The sequence below is a fragment of the Macrosteles quadrilineatus genome, unplaced genomic scaffold, assembly GCF_028750875.1.
Source record: "Macrosteles quadrilineatus isolate MER2022 unplaced genomic scaffold, UCM_ALF_1.0 Scaffold_8__2_contigs__length_117827958, whole genome shotgun sequence".
Classification (NCBI taxonomy): Eukaryota; Metazoa; Arthropoda; class Insecta; order Hemiptera; family Cicadellidae; genus Macrosteles; species Macrosteles quadrilineatus.
In genome coordinates this window covers 80,368,057-80,391,382 of record NW_026542601.1, presented here as the reverse complement: position 1 = coordinate 80,391,382, position 23,326 = coordinate 80,368,057, and the positions used below count along the sequence as shown (strand labels likewise).

General features: G+C 36.2%; 1 protein-coding gene across 1 annotated transcript; it reads left to right on the top strand.

Annotated features, from left to right (window-relative positions):
- The first annotated feature begins 6,679 nt into the window (after positions 1-6,679).
- On the top strand, positions 6,680-20,476 carry LOC129000500 (phenoloxidase-activating factor 1-like). The gene is made up of 10 exons (XM_054427462.1): positions 6,680-6,755; positions 7,744-7,911; positions 8,276-8,338; positions 9,347-9,455; positions 10,888-11,036; positions 15,274-15,377; positions 16,250-16,362; positions 16,792-17,069; positions 18,279-18,427; positions 19,945-20,476. Exons 1-10 carry the CDS (start codon positions 6,680-6,682, stop codon positions 20,107-20,109), a joined length of 1,374 nt encoding a protein of 457 aa, XP_054283437.1. The 3' UTR covers positions 20,110-20,476.
- Positions 20,477-23,326: the final 2,850 nt, after the last annotated feature.

Below are 23,326 nucleotides of genomic sequence, written 5' to 3'. Positions count from 1 at the left end.
CCAAGCAAATATAGTTTGCTTAAGTTCAAAAACAAACTATGATTGTTACAATACGTCTGTCGTGTTGAAATTTAAATTCAAATTTGATTCAAACCGTCAAACAAATACAGTTCCCCATTGCTAACAGTATGCCTCCTTATCTAGTCCTGCTAGAACTGCAAAATGCAAGTCATTTCCACAAACAGCAGTGTAAACATTCTTCCAAACTACCAAAAACCAAACTAAATATAATGCAGGTATTATTAGAAAATATTTATTTCCAAGTTAATTGTTTGGTAAAACTGTATGTTTTTAATTATCAAATAAAGGATCGTTTTCATAATCGAAGCTGCACACGAACAATAAACTACCCAGGGTGTGACATTGCTATGTATATTTTAACCTAAATGTGGGAAGATATTTTTCAGCTGTATCCTTTACCGGGTCTATTAATACCAATAATCAAATACAGCTAGGTTTGGTTTCGGCCGTTAAAAATATACTGAATTTTCTCAAGTTTATACCAGCAAACCTTCAGATTCTGAGCAAAATCACTTGACTACCCTGGTATTACTACATCTGTGAACAAACTGTCTATAATATGGTTATTAAAAGATAAATACAAAGAAAATCTATAATGCCAACTCCATTAGCTGGATATACACTATTTAAAGTATAGTAACTGAAAACCAATTAATCATTTTCCCGACATGATTGTGGATATTGGCTGGTAATCGAAGGATAATTTCCAGGAAATTACCAATTGCCAATCCCGCCGTATCGGAAGTGGGGGACCAACTCCAAATAACTTCCGGTACATTCTTGCTGATGTCGATATACATGTTTTAACGGATATTATACAGCATTTTGTAAATGGTTTAACACCTTGAGTAAATAGACAATTAAATCTCTATACATTCAAAACATTGTCATTAGTACTTCCGCTATTGAATTTAACCATAGGTCTGTACAGTGTACAGTACTTGTATTGTCCATTACTTTTCAACAACTTTAAACCGTCAAAACATTTTTGAAATAAGATTAAACAATTAATAAGGTTACCTATAGTTAGGCCTACATTTAATTGAAATTGAGATTTAACAACATAACACTTTGTTGGAATAAGACTAATATATCCTGGGCGCAAAGGGAATTTTCCTTACGATATTCATTTTAATCACCTTTCCTCCTAAACAGCATTTAGAGTTAATTTACTCACAAGCATTTCAAAACAAAACTAGAGCGATATTATGGAGGTAGATGCACCTATATAAATTTGAAACTGCCACCTTCAAATAGTCAACTTCAACAAGAAGACAAAAAACTGTGCAACATTTTAGCCAACTCTCACCATAGGCTTAACTGATAATTTGACCGGTCAAAAGACACTAAAGACCGCTACGGTATCATTTACATGATCAAGTCGAAGATGAAAGATAATGCTGCAGTGCAAGCCACCTTTGAACCAACAATTTCTGTATGGCTTATCTGTCAAAGTCATCGAGCTAACGTAATCAGCAAGCAAAATTGTCTGAATTGAAATTGTTGGCATTCAATAGTTCAATGTCTCGACCTTCGTTTGTTAAAGGTCTTTTATCAAATAAAAACATAGGCATGGCACATCAAAATGAGCTAAGCTAGGAGTGTGTATAGTTATGTAATCTTTGATAGTAAGAATAAATTTCCCGAGGGCTCTGCCTCACAGAACGAATTCCAAAGAGCTATGCTTCCAAAGTTTAAATGATTTTATTATTTGAATGAAACAGCTGGTCAATGCAATGAACAGGCGTTTGATTTTTACACATAGTGGAAATGTTTGAGTTATTTTAAGAAGAAGGTTATGTTTAGTTAAAGAAAGGTGGTGAGAATTGTGTAGAATGTTGCTCAAAGTTTTCTTGTATAGTATAGTCAGCTACAGATAAAAGGGCTTGACTAAAATGTAAGCATTAAGGTAACATTTTTTCATTAAGCATGTTATTGCTACACTAAGGTATGTGTATAGAATATTTTGGATCTATGGCATCAATAAGGGTTTTGAAAGTAAGTATACACTTTTAAATAAGTTAATCTTTTAAAACTTACATAGAGTTATAATATTTTTAACACATCGTTGCCACTTAAACACTGTATTGTTGCCTAGGAAATTTAAACCCCTTATTAAAAGAAAATAATTTTACTCCACCAAGAGGTTAAACTAACTTTTAATTCATAAGTGGATAATAAACGTGTAATCATTCTACAGTATACATCAGATCGAAAGAACGGTATTATTTTCTTCTGTATTCTCTTCCCGTTACGAAGCACGGGTATAGCAGCTCGTTTTTGTTTGGACCTAGTATTACTCATTGGTTGTTGGTAGTCTGATACGTTCAATGACAAAAAACGTTGCTCTAACGCCATAAAGCTGTTGAACGCTGCAGTTATTAGTATGAGAATCGGTGAGAGTTGGAAGTCTGCATTACGGCGTCGTGCGTTCTTCAACGACGTTGACAGTTACACAGACTAAGCTGAATATATTACCTCACCTACATTTCTGCCTACTGAATGTTTTACGATTCGAATCAGCTTGGTGGACCTGCCAACTAAAGGAAATTAACTATAAACTCTTTACTACGGTGGTTAGGTCCACCAGGTTAATACTTAGCCTAAAAGGTTTAACCCTATTATAAGTATATTTTTGTTACATTTTGAGGTTAAACATTACTGATAATTTAAGACAGTCTATAATATTACATGATCTCAAGGCAAGACAAAGTAAGAATTTTCATTGAGGTATAAATTAAATTAAAGTTGGCATTTGAATAAGGAAAAAATTGGATCCAACCAATGAAGTATTAAATGGCTCATAAATTATATACTTGCATCATTGAAACATAACCGACACACCTGCGTCACATTTTCCGGGGAATTTTTGTACAACGTCTACTATGACATAATAAAACATTAAACATTGCTGCAAATCTCAGTAGAGATACCTCCATCACTTAGACAGGCTACTTGTCACGTCTCTATCACATCCCTCAGGGAAATATCAGTGCAACGTAGATAAGTCTAAAAGGAAGAAAGATAGTAGAAAGTAGAACGATCTAAGTGATGGAGATATCTCTACTGAGATCCACAGCAATGTCCAATGTCTGATTATGTCACAGTACACGTTGCACTGATATTCCCTGAGGGATGTGATATAGACGTGACAAGTAGAAAGATCTAAGTGATGGAGATATCTCTACTGAGATCCGCAGCAATGTCCAATATCTGATTATGTCACAGTACACGTTGCACTGATATTCCCTGAGGGATGTGATACAGACGTGACAATCAGATTGTCTAAAAGTGATGGAGATATCTCTACAGATAGAGCAATGACCAATGTCTGATTATGTCTTGGACAGTCTATGTACTTGTCACGTCTGTATCACATCCCTCGGAGAATATCAGTGCAACGTCTTCTATGACATAATTAGACATTGGACTAGTTGCAGATCAGATAACCTTATCTATTTGACTGACTTTGGTCGGGTATTTACTGTCTTTATATCTATTTACTGTTCTCGGGTATTCTTTGCAGCGTGTTCTTTGGTATAGTCTTACATTGTGGATTTCCACCCTACATTCTAATTTTGTCTCACATAATCAGTCTTGTCATACAATAATTCTTAGTTAACTTTAACTTTAACTTAATTTTGTTATCACTATTTTAATTAAACATATATTGATTCTTAACCATCCTAATTTATTTGTTATCTAGTTGAACATATTACGAGTTTAATAGCATGTTTAATCCTACAACACAACATTTTCTGTTTCTTGCTTGAAATAGTTATTTGTGTAACTAGAGTGCGAATTGGCACTTTGCTGCACATGAGAGAGCGGCGAGTGTGGAAATTTTCTCGAGTGCAGCAAAGGCTCTGTGCACTCGCGTTACACATTAAATTTTTCCTTCAGTTACTATAATTAGTCTTTCAGACACTATACAACTCGTTTTTTTTTTTTTTGTTATGTTAAATACAAGCGTTGGACGAAATATGAAACGCAGCACCACGCTGCACCGCGCTGATCGTAGTCGTAGTATCTTTAGTGTTGCCAACTTATTTCCAAACGTACTCGTATTACATGCTAAATAAAAGCACACTGTTTTGTGTTGTTTAGTTGATATATTGGATTGCAAAAAAAGTGTGGGAAAAGAAAATGAGTGCGGGAAAAGTGAGTAAATGCAGCAGTTAGCTACTTTTCGTGCAAGCTAATAATCAATGATCAAGCGATGATCAAGTACAGTTCAATTCAGGTTCAAGTCATCAACAATCTAAATTACTGACTGTTCACAGGATAGATCCGGGAACCACGAGGCACAATGATCGTTGAAATATCGTACGAATTGTAGCTCGAGCACTTAGCTAAAATTTGTTTTAAATAAATAGTGGTCTGAAGAACGAGTATTTCCAAACGCCGACAAGCGAGAAACGTTAAACGGAAGTAATTTATCTGCCTCTCAACATTTTAATGAGTTTTTACTCAGTTTTCTCATAATTTATCCCTGCCTTAATTTTGTTGTTAAAACGTGAAAACGACTTACTACTAATTTTTGGCTGGTTAATTTTTAGCATAAAGTCAAATTTACATTACAGCATAAATATTCAGCATTATAAAAAAGTCAAAAAGCTAAGCAATTTGTATCACACGAAATGTTTTAGTCTATTTGACAAACAAGTGTCAATAAGCACGGTCAGATTTAGTAAGTTCGCATTAGATTTTCTGTATCTACGAAAAAATCCAATACAATATGCACAAATAAACACCACGTAAAATAAATAAAATATAACGATTTCAGTACTGTTTATTTTGTGTTTTCTACGCTAAAAGATTTTTTACGTTTTGAAAGGGATCTGTCCAAACCCTGGTCTTGTTACTATCTAACATCGACCTCACACACCCAGACAATTTTGGCACATACATTACACATGTTGACATCTGTTGCACTATAATGTATACAAGGTCAAAAAGTGAAATTAGTTCTTGGTTGCTTACGTCATTTAGGTGCCCCCCCCCCCACCCTTTGGCCAATTTTTCCTCTACCTTTTCCTTTTGCGACATAATTGATTCCAGGGAATACTAGTTGAATTTCAAGAACACTCAATGGGGATTTCCAAAGAAATTTGTTTTATCAAAATAATATTTATGAAATATTTCACTATGCAAGTTCTAAACTTATTTCAGAATTGTTCACTTTTGTATATCATAAAGGTTTGTTTCATAACCATCATTGAACTAGAATATAAGTATTTATTAAGTAGACTCCTACCATTGACTATTGGATACAGAAGTTGTTGTATTAATAGTCAAAGCTCCTACACTATTAATCACAAGTATGAAATATATATTTAGGTAGGGAATTTTTTTATGTTTATTGCAGGAGAATAGTACGTTTAGATTTTGACCATTGTGTAATGCAATGTCTTGAATTATAAAAATCCCCCCTTTACATTATAAATCAAATTACAATGGTACAGTATAACAAGTTCGTATTTTTAAATCCCTGGTGCAAAAAAAAACCTAATTAAATTAATACTGAATTATTTAAGTTCAGTTCTGGCTGGACTTAGCAAACTCTAATTCATACCAAAATGTATTTAAAATTTAGTATAATTCAATACACCGAATAACCCTTTATTTATACATCCCTGAATTCCAAAAAGCAAATACCGATTATTTATCATCCATTTATTTATTTTTCCTCGTCAAATGACCTGGTCAACTATCGCTAAATGTTGTGTGTTTCCTTATCTATTATGTGTGTACTTAATGAACTATCTGTAGATGCTTTTCCTAATCGGTTTGTTGTTCAATGTACGTTCGACTGGATTCATAGGTCGAAACTAATTACGGAATAAAATCACCAGTTCGGCATTGATTCTTCAGTTTTCCATCAGAATGGAAATTATTATGAATACTCGTACTTATAGTACTCAAATCATACTACAATCAACTGAGTTTGTAATTAATCGCATTCTCAATTATTTTGTCTGTCCCAAAAACATGGGAAATGTGGTTTGGATCAATTTATTAAGCTTAAACCCCAAACCCTACCAAATACAAATATAACTGATATAATATTCAATAATATTTGTTGTAACGAATTTTCCCCTCGCTTTGAATATTGCTGATTCAATCCCAAGTGCAACACACTCGATTTTTGACTCATATATTTTACAACTCAGTACAAATTAATTATTCCATTTAAAAAGGTAGACCCTACTGGTACTCTAGCCCATGGCTTGGACCGTTCCCATAAACATCATTACGAACAAATCCGTTGAACACCAAAATCCAACCAGACGTTGAGTTAAACATTTTCCTTAACTGTAATGAACAAGTTCTACTAATGGTGACCTCCACAACCGGTCTGCATATTCAAATGTTTATCATTAGGAAAACACCGGGGAAACCAGTTGGAGGAAGAGCCCAGACTAGCAGACGGTGACGTCACTGCAACGTCTTGACGTATCTTATCTCGGACTTGTTGCTTTCACGAGATCATGTCCAGTCAGTGTTTTCCTCCCAGTAGCGATGCGGATAGTTGCAGCGATTCTAGTGCTTGTAGCAGTCTCACCAGGGTGGGGACAACGTGTAGAGCTCAGGGAAGGTGAGTGGTAGCCGAGCTTGGCTCATAGAATGTCCAGTCAGTATTTTCCTCTCAGTGGCAATGAGGATAGTTGTAGTGATTCTAGTCCTAGTGGCAGTCTCGTCAGTGTGGGGACAACGTGTAGAGCTCAGGGAAGGTGAGTGGTGGCCGAGCTTGGCTCATATAATGTCCCATCAGTGTTTTCCTCTCAGTGGCGATGAGGATAGTTGTAGTGATTCTAGTCCTAGTAGCAGTCTCGCCAGGGTGGGGACAACGTGTAGAGCTTGGGGAAGGTGAGTGGTGGCCGATCTTGGCTCATATAATGTCCAGCCAGTGTTTTCCTCCCAGTGACGATGCAGATAGTTGTAGTGATTCTAGTCTTTGTAGCAGTCTCATCATTGTGGGGACAACGGATATAGCTCAGGGAAGGTGAGTGGTGGCCGAGCTTGGCTCATATAATGTCCATTCAGTGTTTTACTCTCAGTGGTGATGCGGATAGTTGTAGTGATTCTAGTTATAGCAGTCTCATCATTGTGGGGACACGGATAGAGCTCAGGGAAGGTGAGTGGTGGCCAAGCTTGGTTCATATAAAGTACAGACAGTGTTTTCCTCTCAGTGGTGATGCGGATAGTTGTAGTGATTCTAGTTATAGCAGTCTCATCATTGTGGGGACAACGGATAGAGCTCAGGGAAGGTGAGTGGTGGCCAAGCTTGGTTCATATAAAGTACAGACAGTGTTTTCCTCTCAGTGGTGATGCGGATAGTTGTAGTGATTCTAGTTATAGTAGTCTCATCAGTTTGCACAGTCCACATCGCATACTTTGCACAGTTCCATTGGCATTAGTCCTACATTATGATTTAACAATAATGACTTGATTACAATAAGTTTCTTCTTCAAAGATTTGAAGCATAGATTCTGCACCAGCTTGACATTTTTTTGTTCGACTAATTAATGCCGGGTTCCAACAGCTGGCTGATGTTTAAAGTAATAACGTAGCCTAAGGATTATGCCATGATCTCTTGTCCAAGGTTGTTGAAAAAAATGAAAGGAATTCTAATTAAGTATTTATCTTCTTACTCTACCTTAGTATTTTCTTTTAAAATTTAAAAATCTTTGTTTTGAAAAAAAATATTTTTCCTCATAGGAGATGCTTGCAAGCGCGTGTCCGGTGTGGAATGGACATGCCGCAAGTCGTCGGATTGCCCCAAAGCTGCAGAGCTTATGAGGAGAGGGAAGGCTCCTGAAGTCTGCAGAACATCTGGAGGTGTCACCATCGTCTGTTGCGAGCCCCCCGAAGAGATTGAGGATAAACGTGAGTTTCTAATATACGAATTGTTGATCTCCAACAGTTAATGGTAAGCTATACACGATGTCTAGCAGTGTGGGCAGCAGTGGGGGCCCTCCCTGGACCCACTGTGATCATTCTTTTTCCTTTGGCTGCATGGGGGAAGGAGGGGGATCTTGTGGAGCTCAGCATCCACAGAAACCTCAATAACGCGCCAAAAGTTATAATTAGGTTTGAGTTTGAAAAGTTTGAGCCATTGACCAATCGAAGAACAATCCCAGAATAAAATCATAGTGTTTTATTCATATTTTTAAAGCATAGATGAAGTAATATAATGCTTAAAGTGTTTTGTTACTATATGTCTGTGAACTAACTAAACCCCATTTTTTAGTTGGAAACCAAGATGAACAACCAGACGGAATAGAACCAGGAACCAAATATCCAATTGAAGAAGGTAAGTCCCTACTACCATTGACTTTTATATAGGTACTGAGCTTCCCATCTATATGACTAAATGTAGAACAAAATGGCTGTAGTTGATGTGAGCCACTGACAGATTGCGCTGGTGTAGATTACTGATTTCTGTCACATTTGTGGACTTTTAAACCAAGTCAAACTGATAAGGTGTTGTAAGCTGTAGAATGTTTTTTTTCCTACAGTTACCTAACAATGTACATGTTCTCTCACTGATTTGGGAAAGCAAAGTGGCCAATTCGCTCATCAGTGCTAATTACTTTGTCTCACTCATTCAAGATTTGCAACGTGAATGCACGAAATAGTGAGCACGTAACATGCAGACAAGGTCGTATGCGCGCGAAACACGTTGGCAGCACTGGCTGTAAATCAGCTGGTCGGCTGTTGTACTGTTGTGTTATTAAATGTAATATCACTTCTGTGTAAAAATATGTCACGTTTCTTTGCCAATTTAATTGTTTTATGGTAACTGTAGGAAAAATATAATGTGCAACTCGAGTGCTAAGTGCAATTGCCTCACTCGATAAACCATTCATCACTCGCGTACGGCTCGTGAGTAAGTATTTCTCTTCAGTGAGCCAATTGCTCCCTTTGCTCACGAGTTGGACAAATAACTATTTCTACCATCTCAGTAACAAAAAATAATGTAGAAATAAAATTTTAGACACTATTATGTGGCTGGCTCAAGTAAACTATGATAAAAATCGTTGCTAACTTTGACATAGAGAGGGAATGTCTAGCTCTATCGATAGACAACTCCGTTGATAGTAGTCTTGGAGCTACTACCAAAACTGCACTAGAATTGTTTGGTAAATATTCTATACAGTTTGTACTGTACGATTGTAATATGCTTTAGTAACTTATGTATCAATTGTATCTTGCAGTTTAGAGCTGTAGAAATAAAAAAAAATTGAAAATAAAGGTTATGGCTTGACCGCAAATCCTAACATATATGTTACATACTGTAACGGTTATTGTCTTGTCGCAGGTTTGATCTGCAAGCGTGTGGAAGGGAAGCCATGGGTATGTACCAAGCTCAGACGTTGCCCTTCTGCGATGGCTCTAATAAGCAAAGGCAAGGAACCCGAATACTGCAGGTCAGTATTTGGGATATGCATCATTTTTCCTATATTGTATACATCTTTGCCGTTTAACGAACTAACTTACAAGCCCAATTAATACTAAAACCAATTGATGAAGAGATTGTGGAACTATATTTATGAATATTACTCAAAATTACGTGAATGTGTGTTCGATTTAAACAAGTATATTGCCGTAGGAACAGACTCCAATGTGTTTTATTTTACAGACACACTATATTCACTCTTATATTACCCTCATCCCAGAGCATCGTGTTATGGTTGCTAAATCGATAGACATTTTATGGCCTTAGATGATAGTATACATTCATAAATTTAAAATTACATTTGAGCATTCTTTTTTAACAACTTCCCATACATTAGGAAACACAATTTCAGGCAATTTGGCAGTTTTTGCTCTTTCACCATTCATGAAAACTATAATTGTGACTTTATTAGGAAGTTTTTAATGTAATGGTTAAGGGAAGAGTTTTGTATTGTAAAGCTATCGGATAAACAATTAATAACAATATGCCGCGTTTTAATTTATATTTAAAACCTCATATTTTCTAAGCAGACAACCTGTAAAATTGAATATCTTCAGAATGGTTACTAAAATGGAATAGCTCTTTTCAGCTTAGTGCTCATTTTATACAAGTAAAAAACAACATGTATACAAAGGATAAAACCCCCTAAAACAATTACAGTGGAATTAAAAGAATTAAAACTACTTTTTATAACATTTTGATGAATTAAAGGAGGAGAGGAAATTTTACAGTTAAATAATTATCAAATGTAATTGTTCTGATAGATTTACATTCCGTTCAATTTTAAATTAGCAAGGCAAGATTTTTGTTTATTAGTTAAATAATGAGTAAACCCAATTTATTTAGACCTACCCGAAATTGGGGCTTTAAAACATAGTAAAAGATCACGAAGAGAATGATTAACAATGAAAGAGGATAGAACCGACAAAGCAATGCCAAAGACTGTGGCACAGACTATAGATATTAGATGCAGACGGTCAGCTGTATCTGCGCTAGGCGCTGTTTCATGATGCGGCTGTATTGCCGCGCCACTGTAGCGGAAGACGTGGAGCGGTTTCCTCCTCAAGTGGCGCCGTGGGATTCTTTTTGAATTTGAATGAACGCGCTTTAAATGAGATATTTTTAAAAACTATTTAAGATATCTTTATGAAACTTGGTATACAGTTTTGTCAAGTCATAATGTATATAAGAAATAATAATCATTAAAAAATATGTTTCTATTGATTTTAAAATAATAAAAAATAGGTTTACTCGATAGTCTGTGGCCGTGGCTTCTAGAAGCGTCCACAGCTGGTTTCTTATTGGTCCTTGCCTTATCGTTACATGTACTCTGGTCAAATCTGACTAAACATGTCAAAGTATTGTCAATGTGGTAAAACAAGTATGTTTAAACTGTTGTACAGACCCAGTGGCAAGAACAAGGTAGTATGTTGCGACCAAGGTTTCGGACTGGTGACTGAGCCTTCCTTCCCGTTGCCCGACGATACCTCGCCGCCTCCTGAACCAGCTACACCTGTACCTAAGCCTTCGCCCGGCTTCAAGAGTAGACAAAGTGAGTACAAGTCAATTATACAGGGTCTCCGAAAAGGAATGCCGGGTTTTCTAATGGCCGTTGCTTGGGGGCTGTTACAGATAATTAAATGATTTGAACGTCAAATTGAAGAGATGAGCTTTTTTCATGCCGTTTGCTCACGACTTTGGTCATATCACTTGGTAATACATTAATCCAAACCATACGTATGCCAAGGTCAACGTACCTCCCGTGCTACACAAAAAATAGTTATTTCTACTCGAATTTGACGTTCGAATGGTTTAGTTATCTTGAATAGTCCCCAAGCAATGACCTTTTCAACTTCCGGCAATTCTTAGGATACCCTTTAATGTATAAATCTGAAAGATCCTGTTTAATCCAAGTTCGAAGGGTTTTCCATGATAAGTATCTCTCTCTATGTATTTGATCGTCGTCAGGCTTGTATGACATTTTAAGGGAGGAATTCAAACCGTTTATCTAATGCACCTTCAAAGCGGTGGGGCACACGGAAGATTTCTCAGGTGCCGTTTGACGCTGGTTTGACGTCACTAACTGCTGACGTCACTAACTGCTGCGTCTGAAGAAACAGACAATTTTATAATTTTCTATTATTAAATTAAACTGTCATAACCTAACCAAACTAACCAAACGTGCTGATAATGGAAAAATCGAATAAAGGTTTCCTAATCTAAAAAAATAGTTTTGTTCATAAAATAAAATTCTAATTGCCTAAAATTCAATTTTATAATTTTTTTATTATAAAATTAAACTGTCATAACCTAACCAAACCAACCAAACTTGCTGATGTGAAAAAATTGTTGATAAAAAGTTAGTGCTGCCGGCGGGATTCGAACCCGGAACATTCGGATTTTCAGCCCGCAACGCTATCCACTGCACCACCGAGGCCGATGGTTCATAACTGTATCGTTGCGGTATTGGTGTTCCCTCAAAGTGATGTCAGCAGTTGGTGACGTCAAACGGCACCTGAGAAATCTTCCGTGTGCCGTTTCGCCTTCAAAGTACATCTAAGAATTGTTTTCTCATTTCACTTACATAAAACTAGTGGCTTGTAGGGACATAAGTCCCTAAAAAGCTCAAATGTAAAACAACTTTTTGCAATACCGGTATTTAAACAAACTCAGAATAACATTATCTATGTGTCAGAATAGGCATCCCTACACCATATATTTTGTGTAAAAACCAGTTTGTTGTTCTTCTTTGTTTGCTTTTGTTGATGTCATTTTCAATAAATAATTTGAATCACTCCAGTGGTTTAACATGAAAAGGCAGCAAACATATCATTGTTTGTGAATAAATACTGGTTTACTAAGGTAGCTTTGGTCTTGTGGTTAATGAGAATAAATAAAAGCTTCCCTGTTTGGAATTTAAAAATTCATTGGAGGTTCGCCTTCAGATTAATTGAAGACGCCTGCAATTTCATCTGCAGTAGGCTTATTATACCTACGACGATCCATATTTATCCTGTCTACAAACCTAAGTTCTAATTCACTGTCACCTTGTACAACCATTTCTTCCGAAGCTCTTTTGTAAATTTGTGCAAATGGATTTTCTAATAGAATTTCAGCTAGTTTTGACAATATTTCAGGTTTTAAGTCACTATTTTCTAGACGCCTTTGACGAATTTCTGTTGCTGTTGATGTGTCAATAATGTACAATTGGCCATACACGGGGTCTTCATCATGTTGAGGCAGCAAATCTGAGATTGAACGATAAATCTGTCCTTGAATTTTGAAACAGTATAGTCCTTTTCCTGGAATATCTTACTGGCTGAAAAATAAGCAAAAGCCATCGCACTGTTGCATTGTCGAATGAATTTATACAGTTGTGGGCTCTCTTCAAACAAACTTAGTTCTACATTAGTTTTTGACTGAGCAAGGTTAATAAGTCCGTTATGGCAACATGTCATAAAATGATTATTCGTTAGTTCTTCTCTAAAATGAAGAGCACTACATTGAATGCACTCTTGGTCCAGTAATCCTGCATCATGGATCTTTACATTTCTCTCGTCTACCATGGGTCTCCTAAAAAGGGGTTGTAACATATCTTGATTAAGTTCGTCATTATCTACTCTTGCTCTCCTACGCGCACTGTCATTCCTATGAACAGTTCCCCGCCTTTGTGGTATTCCCCTGGCGTTCATATTAATTACAGTACTTATAATGAAAAGAATATATATCCAGCAGCCTACATACCAAAACATCTTGAATCCCTGGTGATTTTATAAAAGTATGATCGAATATGATTACTCTACGTTGTATATTCACTGCACTAAAAAAATTTACTTACGAAGGAATGCAAATACACCATTTTAGAACCAATAACATTTATAGGTTATTTTAGTTGTATATATTTACACAACCTTAACCTTAAAATGTGTAGAAATATAAAGAAACAACATCATTGAAAATAAACTTGAACATATGATTTAACAATAAATACCCCCGCCGCAGCAAACCTGCAGACTAAGCGAATTTCCATTTGACTGGTTTGATTTACACTAAAATGTCTACTTACAAATATAATATTTATTCCCAATTTCAATAGAATTAGTTTGACAAGTACTTAGGTTTGCTGCATCAGGGAGGGTAAAACTGTTTTTTTTTTTTTTGTAAAATGTTAATAGTAAGTAAGAAATAAAAACATTTTCCAAATTTTATCAAAATATGTTCATAAACAAGCAAACTACAACAGTTTACTTATTCTCCATAAGAATAACATGGGAATTTTAAATTCACAATTTTTTGGAATTTTCTCCGTAACCATTAGGCGCATAATAACGCTTCAATATACTAAATTATTTGTTTTTTTAAGCTCTACAAAATGGTTTGGAAAGAAATTGCTAAATTTTATGTTTTTTAGGTCAAAAATGGGAAAACCCTATTTTTACCCCATAAAACCCCCCGTAAACCCCCGTTCCCATGGTCCGATCATGCTGGATCGCGAACTCGTTCGAATAAACGTAGGTTTACACGTTTATACCAAATTTCATCAAAATCGGATCATTTTTGCTCGAGTTATCGTGCTAACGGACACACACATATATATATATATATATATATAAATATATATATATAAATATATATATATATATATATATATGAATTTGAACGGATGGTGTTTTTGGCCTCTAGGGACCTCAAAACGAAAAAAAAAATCGGTCCCGCGTCCAGGTCTTACCATGAGTACTACGGTAATAGCTTATTCCCTATATGGGAAATTCGCTAAAACAAAACAGAAGTTAGATTTAATTTCGACTCTTTGATTATTTATACAGAATATTTATTCTATGTCGTTTATTCCTTTAACACGACAATAACGTAAAAGCATGAAAAAATGAAACTTGAGTATATGATTTAAGTATAAACAAAGAATGCAGACGTTTTTCCGACTAATCTTCAATATTTCAGTTTTATTATAGTATACATTTCATAGTTGACTGGCTAAAAGTAAACCAAATGCGTGTATTGATCACTGTTTTCAAATCTGTGGCACAGCTGTTTTAATTTCAAAATATGTAAACAAATTAAACCCCATGTTGTTTTAATGGGAAAAGTTTTATTCTGTTGCGAATTTATGGTAAAAAAATAAGAAAAATGAATAGTTTTCCCTCAAAATTTACGTCATGACCTTTAAAATAAGACCCCTCCCATCCTTCTATGGCCATCCAGTCACTCACAATTTCTTTACAAAAATCTGACTTACGGAATTATATATATAGATAAGAAAAAACTTTACGTAACGATCCTCTCTATCGTATTTCATATAATGTCTGCATCTAATATTTTAAGTGACATTAAAGTGACCTCGATAGCAGATGCATTGACAAATATGGCATGCTATCAAGGTTGACTTGTATGGAGCGTTTTGATATTGAGGTTCTACTATATTATTTACAGTAGGTACCTTAAAATGAAACCCTTCAACTCTTGCCTTGTTGCGAAGCACGTTGTAGTGTTTTTTTCTTTTATTTCACGTTTAAAAGTAAAGATTTTTCTGTTTTCCTTTATTCATTCAACTATTATGAATTTCTTTGGATTTTTAAACCTGGTTTACCCTATTTGTAAATATGTAACCTAATAGTTGAAAATAATTGTAAATAGTATCTGTTTTAAGCTTTGAAGGACTTAGTATTGTGATATTAGGCTCGAGTCCTAACTTAAAGCACGGACAAAACTATTAATGATAAAATATAAATCTATTAAATTTATTTCTAAGGTGGATTGTTTTTTTTTTTCAGTGTGTCAGAGATATTCAACTATTGTCAACGAAGATCAGTGTACGAGCACAGAACCACAGATAGTGAACGGGGCCAAAGCTCGTCCTAAGGAGTTCCCACATATGGTAAGCTCCCTTTATAACCAACATGGTGTACAATGGCCTATAACAACACTACACCACATGCATTACACTTTGTGTATGTGGTAATCACTAAAAACCATTATGGCTAAGGAATGGAATCAAGTTAAGTTTGGATCAAGAAGAGTTTATTCTATTAAAATCACTATATCAGTTGCAACGCCATCCAAAAACGTATAGAACGTTGAAAGCATTCATAGTTCAAAAATGGTTTAAGTGGGGGAACTGAATATATATTATTATGTAATAAGATTACACAACACACATTCTGTGACCCACGTTTTTATAAGTGAAGTGAAGTGGTGGTAGGTTAGTTGCGCCTCTAATGATCCTAGGGCCATAAATAGGGAGGTTAATTGCGCCTTGGAATCTGGCAAGGTAGATTAGTTGCGCTTCTATGTTGACAAAGGTGCGTAATGAGCTTCACTAAAACCCGGCCTAGAATGAATATTGAACATATTGAAGTTAAATCGCCAAAGATTCATTTTACGCTTGTATGGAACACCTAGTTCTATTCAGAACAAAGTACTTTTCAAATCTTGTATACGTTTTTGATTTTTGCAAGCTTATCAGTATTTCGCAATTACAATACAATTAATGTTCACTTACCCAGGTGGAAAGGTTGTTACTAATCAACCTTGGCAACTAATCAGCTGACAACCTTGCTTGCTGAACCATCCGAGATAGGACGGGGTTGATCATACAATCTGTATTGCAAACATAGTGAGGGTAATAACTAATAACTAATCTGGTAGGTCCGTTGTCACACCTACTGAAAGTGTGTCAATCACGATACCCCCTAGTTTAAGAAGGGTTTTCCATAAAAAATAATGATAATACAGTTTTAATATTTGCAGGCTCTGCTCGGGTCCGGCAAGAGAACGAATCCTAACTGCGGGGGAAGCTTGATAAGCGACCGGTGGATACTGAGCGCCGCCCACTGTACGACGGGCGATGCAGACAACGCTGGGTCAGTATAACCATTGATAAAACATACTCCCTTTAGTCTATGGTATAACCTGAAAGATTAAAAAAGCTGGATAAATACCTATGTTTAATTACTATCACAGCTAAGGGGCTAAAAATGGATTTTAATAAAATTGTGTTCAACTGATCCTTAAGGACCGGATATCTACTTAGGGAGTATGTTTTATCTATGCTAGAACATAAACATTGATTTTTTTGTGTTTATGTTAGTTTTACCGGACTTCAATTGGCATAATTTAACGAAGATATAATTTATCTTATTCTGGACAACCTTAACAAGGAAATCCTCATACCTAACATAGAATATTTACAAAAAAATAAATCACCTAGAGACAGACGAACAGAAAAATACTGTCGCTGTAAATTTAATTAGTCACATACCTATACCAATGTTTATTTTTTACATTTTCAGACCGGTCTGGGCTAGACTCGGGGATTATGACTTCTCGTCCACTGACGACGAAGACAGGCTGGACGCAAGGTCCGTCGTATATAATATCATAGAACGGGTGAACCACCCTGAGTACGAACCAAGAGACAGGAAATACTACAACGACATCGCACTGTATAAACTGGACAGACCGGTGGAGTTCGACCAGTACATCAGACCGATTTGTCTACACACGGGAGGCGAGTACGAATTGACAAGAAAAAGGCTACTCATCGCTGGTTGGGGGAAGGATGATCACGGTAAGAAGAGTCAGAAGCACAGAATAAAGACCTCTCTGAACATAAAAGGTTTCGTTTGCATCTGCAAGTGTCTTCACATCTAGGAACCTAGGATCACGGCTTCGCTGGCTTTCGGGTTAGGTCAGGCATGGTGTCGGTAGGAGGCAAAAATTACTTCACTAAACCTTTGCTATCAGCTGACCATTTACAAGTGAAATTTTCACTTAAAAACAGTGACAGCGCTTCAAGATACTCGTGAAGACACCAGCATATTCAAGTACAACTTTTTTGCTTTGAGTTCTAAGTCAGGTCTTTATTATGTGGTAAACAGTCATATTCAAGTAGGATAAAATTCCGTTATGTTTCATTACTTATTGCAGTTGATATTTTTATCATGGTGGTCAAAAAATAAATTTTAACCAATATTTCCTATCTAGAGTGGAAAATAATGTTTTGACACAAGCTTCATCGGTGAAATCAAAATTGGAGAACTGTTGGAAACTGCCAAAAACTCTGAAGGCTGATTCCCTAGTTAGTACTAACCTAAAAACAACTGCGCCTCGATTTTCTAACAGAGTGGCCGTGTCAGTGCTACTTCCAGTTAACTGGAAGTTAGGGATTCAGTGGACAAATTTGATTCACCAAGCGAAAAATATACAACTGGAATCCTCCACTCCAGCTGATCCCTACTGATCCAATACAGCTATTTAGCTCTAGTATAACGAACAGCACTCTATTTTTCGCTTATTTAGTAATATTTTAAAAACAGCTCTAAATAAAATAATCTATATATCTATGTTCCATCTATATATCTATATATACTTAGAACAGTTAGGATTTTCTTTGCTACATCCCCTTTCTAGTCATTCCAATAAACAGATTTTTACGATTAACGTGTCATTTTAAAACTTATGATAGAGCGCACCTGCAAATGGTAATTAAAAGGGTCATTTCCTTTAGGGATTCGCGGGATTCGCCCTTAATCAACTGTGACCTGATTGAGGAAGGTACTTATTACTCTTTATAGTTTAGATATAAAAGCAACAAACCTATTACAAATTGGTAGTTCTACTCATACAATGACTATTCTAATCAATCGTAATCCTGAAAAGTCTAATATTGGTATTGCACTGGATACATTTTGCCTCGTAAACTAGTTTCCGGCTCTATTGAACTGCGCATTTTGTGCACGGGTAGCCTCGTTAGGCTTAACACTTCATATTTTTCCAGATGGATTTTTATCTTCTACTCTACTGAAAGGTAACGTGTCATTCGTCCATGGATCTGAATGTGTCAGAAGATACAGAGTTGCCAACCGCACCGTGGATACGAAGACGACTATTTGCACGAATAGTTCCAATGGGACAACCGTATGTTCGGTAAGTATTGTTAAATATAACACTATGTCACTAAGTAGGAAACTCATTAGTTTGACGCTATCCGCTCTTCAGTCTCCGACGTCTTCCGTCAAAATTGCTATGCAAGGCTTTGAATGAACTGTAACCCATTTTCCCGCTTGGATTCTGTCCATTCCGTCTCCGTCTGGTCGACATTGCTCTCTGGGCTATCCGCTCTTCAGTCTCCGACGTCTTCCGTCAAAATTGCTATGCAAGGCTTTGAATGAACTGTAACCCATTTTCCCGCTTGGATTCTGTCCATTCCGTCTCCGTCTGGTCGACATTGACCAGGACGTTGGTCGTTGGTTGACGGACGTTGGGTCAGATGTTTCTCCAGTCTGCGTGCACCAGCCTAGTTTATACACTGTCAAGCTTCGTGTGTGACATTAGTGCAGACGACCTTTTGATTGAAGCAGTTTGGGACTACCCCTTTCTTTATACAGCAAGTGATAAAAGTTATCAGGATAACATGACCTCACGAAAGTTGCTATGTCTCGCTGGAAATTTCAATAAGTAAAGCAACTCTTAAAACCTAACTTGAGACATGCTAAAGTATGAAAAATCGTACATATTTTATCGTCACAAAATTATGAAATTTGCCGTACATATTTTATCGCCAAACAAATTATGAAATTTGCCGTACTCATTTCTTCTTTTGAATATGGGATGTACCCAGAACCTATGCCCTTCGTTTTCGTTTGTCATCTCCAGCACACAACGCTGCTGCCACAACCTCGTCCGAAGAACTTTCCATTTTCCATGGCTACTGGTGCATTTCTCGTCTTACTGACGGATCCCGACTGACCAATGGGTTATTCTCTTTAAAGGGCGGAAAGCGCCAGACCAAGACGGAGACTGGAAGGAACAAAAAGCGTCGGACTAGTAGGTTTCCTGCTAGCAATATGCGAGCGACTGCCCCTCAACACCAGATAGTTCTCGCTCACACACAAAGGCTGGAGATTCCCAAATATTTGAGGAATGTAGCATTTCAGGTTTACCCCCCTCCCCCCATCAACTGCTGCAAGTACAGGCTACATCAATATATGTACAGTCAGGTCGGGGTGACGTCATCAAATCTCATATATGACTATGTTACAGGGAGACTCTGGGGGGCTGCTGCAGTACAGGCTGGACCAATGTATGTACAGTCAGGTCGGAGTGACGTCATCAAGTCTCATATATGACTATGTTACAGGGAGACTCCGGGGGGCCACTGCAGTACAGGCTGGACCAATGTAGCCTATGTACAGTCAGGTCGGGTGACGTCATCAAGTCTCATATATGACTATGTTTCAGGGAGACTCCGGGGGGCCGCTGCAGTACAGGCTGGACCAATGTAGCCTATGTACAGTCAGGTCGGAGTGACGTCATCAAGTCTCATATATGACTATGTTACAGGGAGACTCCGGGGGGCCACTGCAGTACAGGCTGGACCAATGTAGCCTATGTACAGTCAGGTCGGGTGACGTCATCAAGTCTCATATATGACTATGTTACAGGGAGACTCCGGGGGGCCGCTGCAGTACAGGCTGGACCGATGTATGTACAGTCAGGTCGGGGTGACGTCATTAGGTGCAAATTTCTGTACTGTCGATCGCTACCCTGCCATATATACTAGAGTTTCCCACTACATCGATTGGATAGAGAGCGTCGTCTGGCCTTAACACTCAACTTGACACATGCAATAGCTTAACAAACGATCTCATGGTACATTTTTTGCTAGACAAATTTGACTTTTTATTTTTTACCTACCTATTTATAATTATTGACTTAATCTTATGTATGACTTTAATTTTACAGCAAATACGAATAATAGACGTTCATAAGTAGCTGTTGTGGGAAGTGTCAAATTATGAATCAAATAGTCAACACTCATTTTATCATGGAACTTTTTATTTCCTGTCCAGTATGCGAATCAAAGCTAGGACGAAGCAAATTTTCAATCTCTCTGCACCGTTCATCCATTTTTCAAGAGAGATGTTTTCATAATTGGCGTATGATTAAATTACGTGAGTAGTCAGTCTAGATCGTAGTCAATAATCATAGATTTCTATTGTTTATGTTTTCATTAAAATCAATTCAAAGTGAACATTTAAATATTCAATATTTAATCGCGACTTTTGCATTATGTACCATATAAAAATACAAACTTTAAAGTTTCTTGTTATTGGCATTAGGCTCAATCTTGAACTACCGGTATTCATATTTTTTGAACTTGTACCGACGTTATTCTCGTTGCCAGTTTATAACACTACTTAAAACAACGATTAAGTTGTTGGTGTAAGAAGTACATGGTTGTCCAGGGCAGAATTTCAAACCGAACAGTAACCATTGCATTAATGTACCCAATTCCAATTCATTCTGGAATATATTTGCATTCAATATCAAATTGCATTTAATTCCATTATATCTTACATTTAGGTGAATATATTTGTTTATTGGAAAGGTTCAACCTCAAACCATTGTCCTGTAGAAACTAAACACGTATGGCAATTGGTCCACAACATATAAACGTTGAACACATGAAATGGGCGCATCTTGGTACATGTAAGTCTATAGTTTGTTCAAATAACGAAGACGGTGTGGGATGAAATCTACCTCAATGATTGTATTCAGTGGCCGCCCACTCCACCCCACCTCTGAGCGCCTTCGTCATTTTAACAAACTATAGTCATTGTATTTGCCCTCATTATGTCCCATCTGGTGCGATCCAAATACCTAAAAATGCCTGTTCAAACTTATAAAACAATGACTCAATAGTGACATGTATTGCTAAAATTATGAATCAGCAACAAGAAATTATTTATAATTTATAAAAATAATCAGGTCAAACGAAAAAGTGAAAGTTAAACATATTAAAATGCTTTAACTCAGTTCAGAGAATTACTTCAGGTGTGGTGTTTCCATCCCTAACAAGTAACGCCACCGTGATCTTTGGAGTCTTTTTTACAATTTTGATGGTTCCAATATTAGTAATGTACATTTTAATCCATTAGGTTGCAAAAAGTTAATTGCGTATTTAGATGACAGAAAACATAAATATACACAAAATAGAAGCAAATTCCAAAAATAAAGCAATCACTGAAACACTGTTCTACTAATTTAACAACTAACACTTATTTTATTAGTGACTCTTGGATAGTCAAATCTTACATTTAGGAATTTGTAATTTTATCAGTCAAATGCAGCCAGGCATCATATGCAATTGTTTATAGCAGACTTCAACATACTATTGGTTAATAAATACTAATTCGATACAAAACTATATACAAATTGGAGGTATTTAAGAAGAATCTGGTTTGATGATACTAACGTAAGATAAAGGTGACTTTTTGATATCTTCAAAGTTGATGATATAAAAATGTGATCTACATACTGCTAAACAAACACAAGTCAAGTCAACATATTCGTTGTATTATAAATTCAAAGCTGAAGGCTTATTATTAACCAAATCATTAGTTATTTCGATATAAAGCTAAAAACCCCTGGATTTCATCCAAAATTATTACGTTAAAGCATTGATTCTCATGATATATAGTCAATTGATATAGTATATTTTCTTGAAAAATAACAGATAACTTCCATACATAGATAGTAAAACAAATCGGCTCAGAGTAGGAATTACTTCCTTGACTGATTCACTTTGGTCGTATTGAGGTCATAACTTAGATTCAATGGGCTCGCAGAAGTGGAAGATATCCAGGGTTGAGGATATACCGAAATGTTACCTCATTGGAAACTGCAGTAATAGTATGGAATAGTCAGGTGAAATATAAAGTACTGATAACGTACATTGCTACGAACCGTACGCTTTTGGATACCCAAGTAGATATACAGAATGTTTGAAAAAGATTGGGACATAGTTTACATACGGATTCCTTCGGTCAAAATAAAGAGAAAATCAAGAATAAAACTTTTTTACAAAATTGCTCCGTTTGCCAGATATCCGCCATTTTGTATTTTTACATAAACATGTTTAGGCCTACCTTTGAATTTTTTCAACCAATCTATATAAATAAAATTAGAGTTTTGTCTGTACATTGCTCAGAATTATATACTTTTAGGTTATTTTTACGTTTTATACATTAAAGAAGCAGAAACGAGTCTTATCTCAATTTCTGTCTGTCTGTCTGTCTGTCTGTCTGTCCCTTTGTCTGTAACACTCAAGATGGCATTTTACGCAATCTTCTCCGTGAAAACCAGAGTACATCACAAGATCCAAGTCATTTTAATGTATTCACTGGATTGGCGAGAGTGTCTTTAGTGATTTAAATATAGCCTCACTACTTTGTAAATAAAATTACGGACGTTCAAAAATGCAGTTTTGTGCGATTTTTGTCAAATTTTCGTTCAATTTTTATCAGATAATCGTCTATGAAATAACGAACAGCTGTTCGGATCAAGATTATTTTTTCTAGCTGTCAATGACATGTTTACAAATGTTGTTTACAAATACCGCAACTATTTCGAATCACGTTTTGAAAGCAAATCCCAACCAAGTGAGATTAAAAACGTTTTTCTTACATAACGGATTTAATTAATCGCAAGTGCAATAATATAGTCTAATAGTGTAACCGTAAATGAAATTAAATAACTAGACATCGTCCAAATCGGAACCAGAAATTCTTTGAGTATAAAATGTTTCTTGAGTTTTGACAACCAGAAAGAAGAAGACCTTGAATCAGTGTTGTATAGGGCTGTGACACTGAAATGATCGTCGCCAATAGTTTACAAAAAAGGTTTCCACTCATTGACGGCGCTTCAATGGCGGTTGTGTAAAGTGTAAAGTAAAAAATCACAACTGCAGTGGGTGATTGTAACAGAGGTTTAACAGAGGAAGTGCTAAACTCGCTTTTCCAATGATATACTCTACTATCAAAT

What these genes read in the sequence shown, in the direction of transcription:
- LOC129000500 (XM_054427462.1), top strand. Translation starts at nt 6,680, where the DNA reads ATGAGGATAGTTGTAGTGATTCTAGTCCTAGTGGCAGTCTCGTCAGTG. An exon ending in CTAAGGAGTTCCCACATATG is followed by an intron (nt 15,378 to 16,249) that starts GTAAGCTCCCTT and finishes TAATATTTGCAG; the next exon opens with GCTCTGCTCGGGTCCGGCAA. An exon ending in TTGGGGGAAGGATGATCACG is followed by an intron (nt 17,070 to 18,278) that starts GTAAGAAGAGTC and finishes ATATTTTTCCAG; the next exon opens with ATGGATTTTTATCTTCTACT.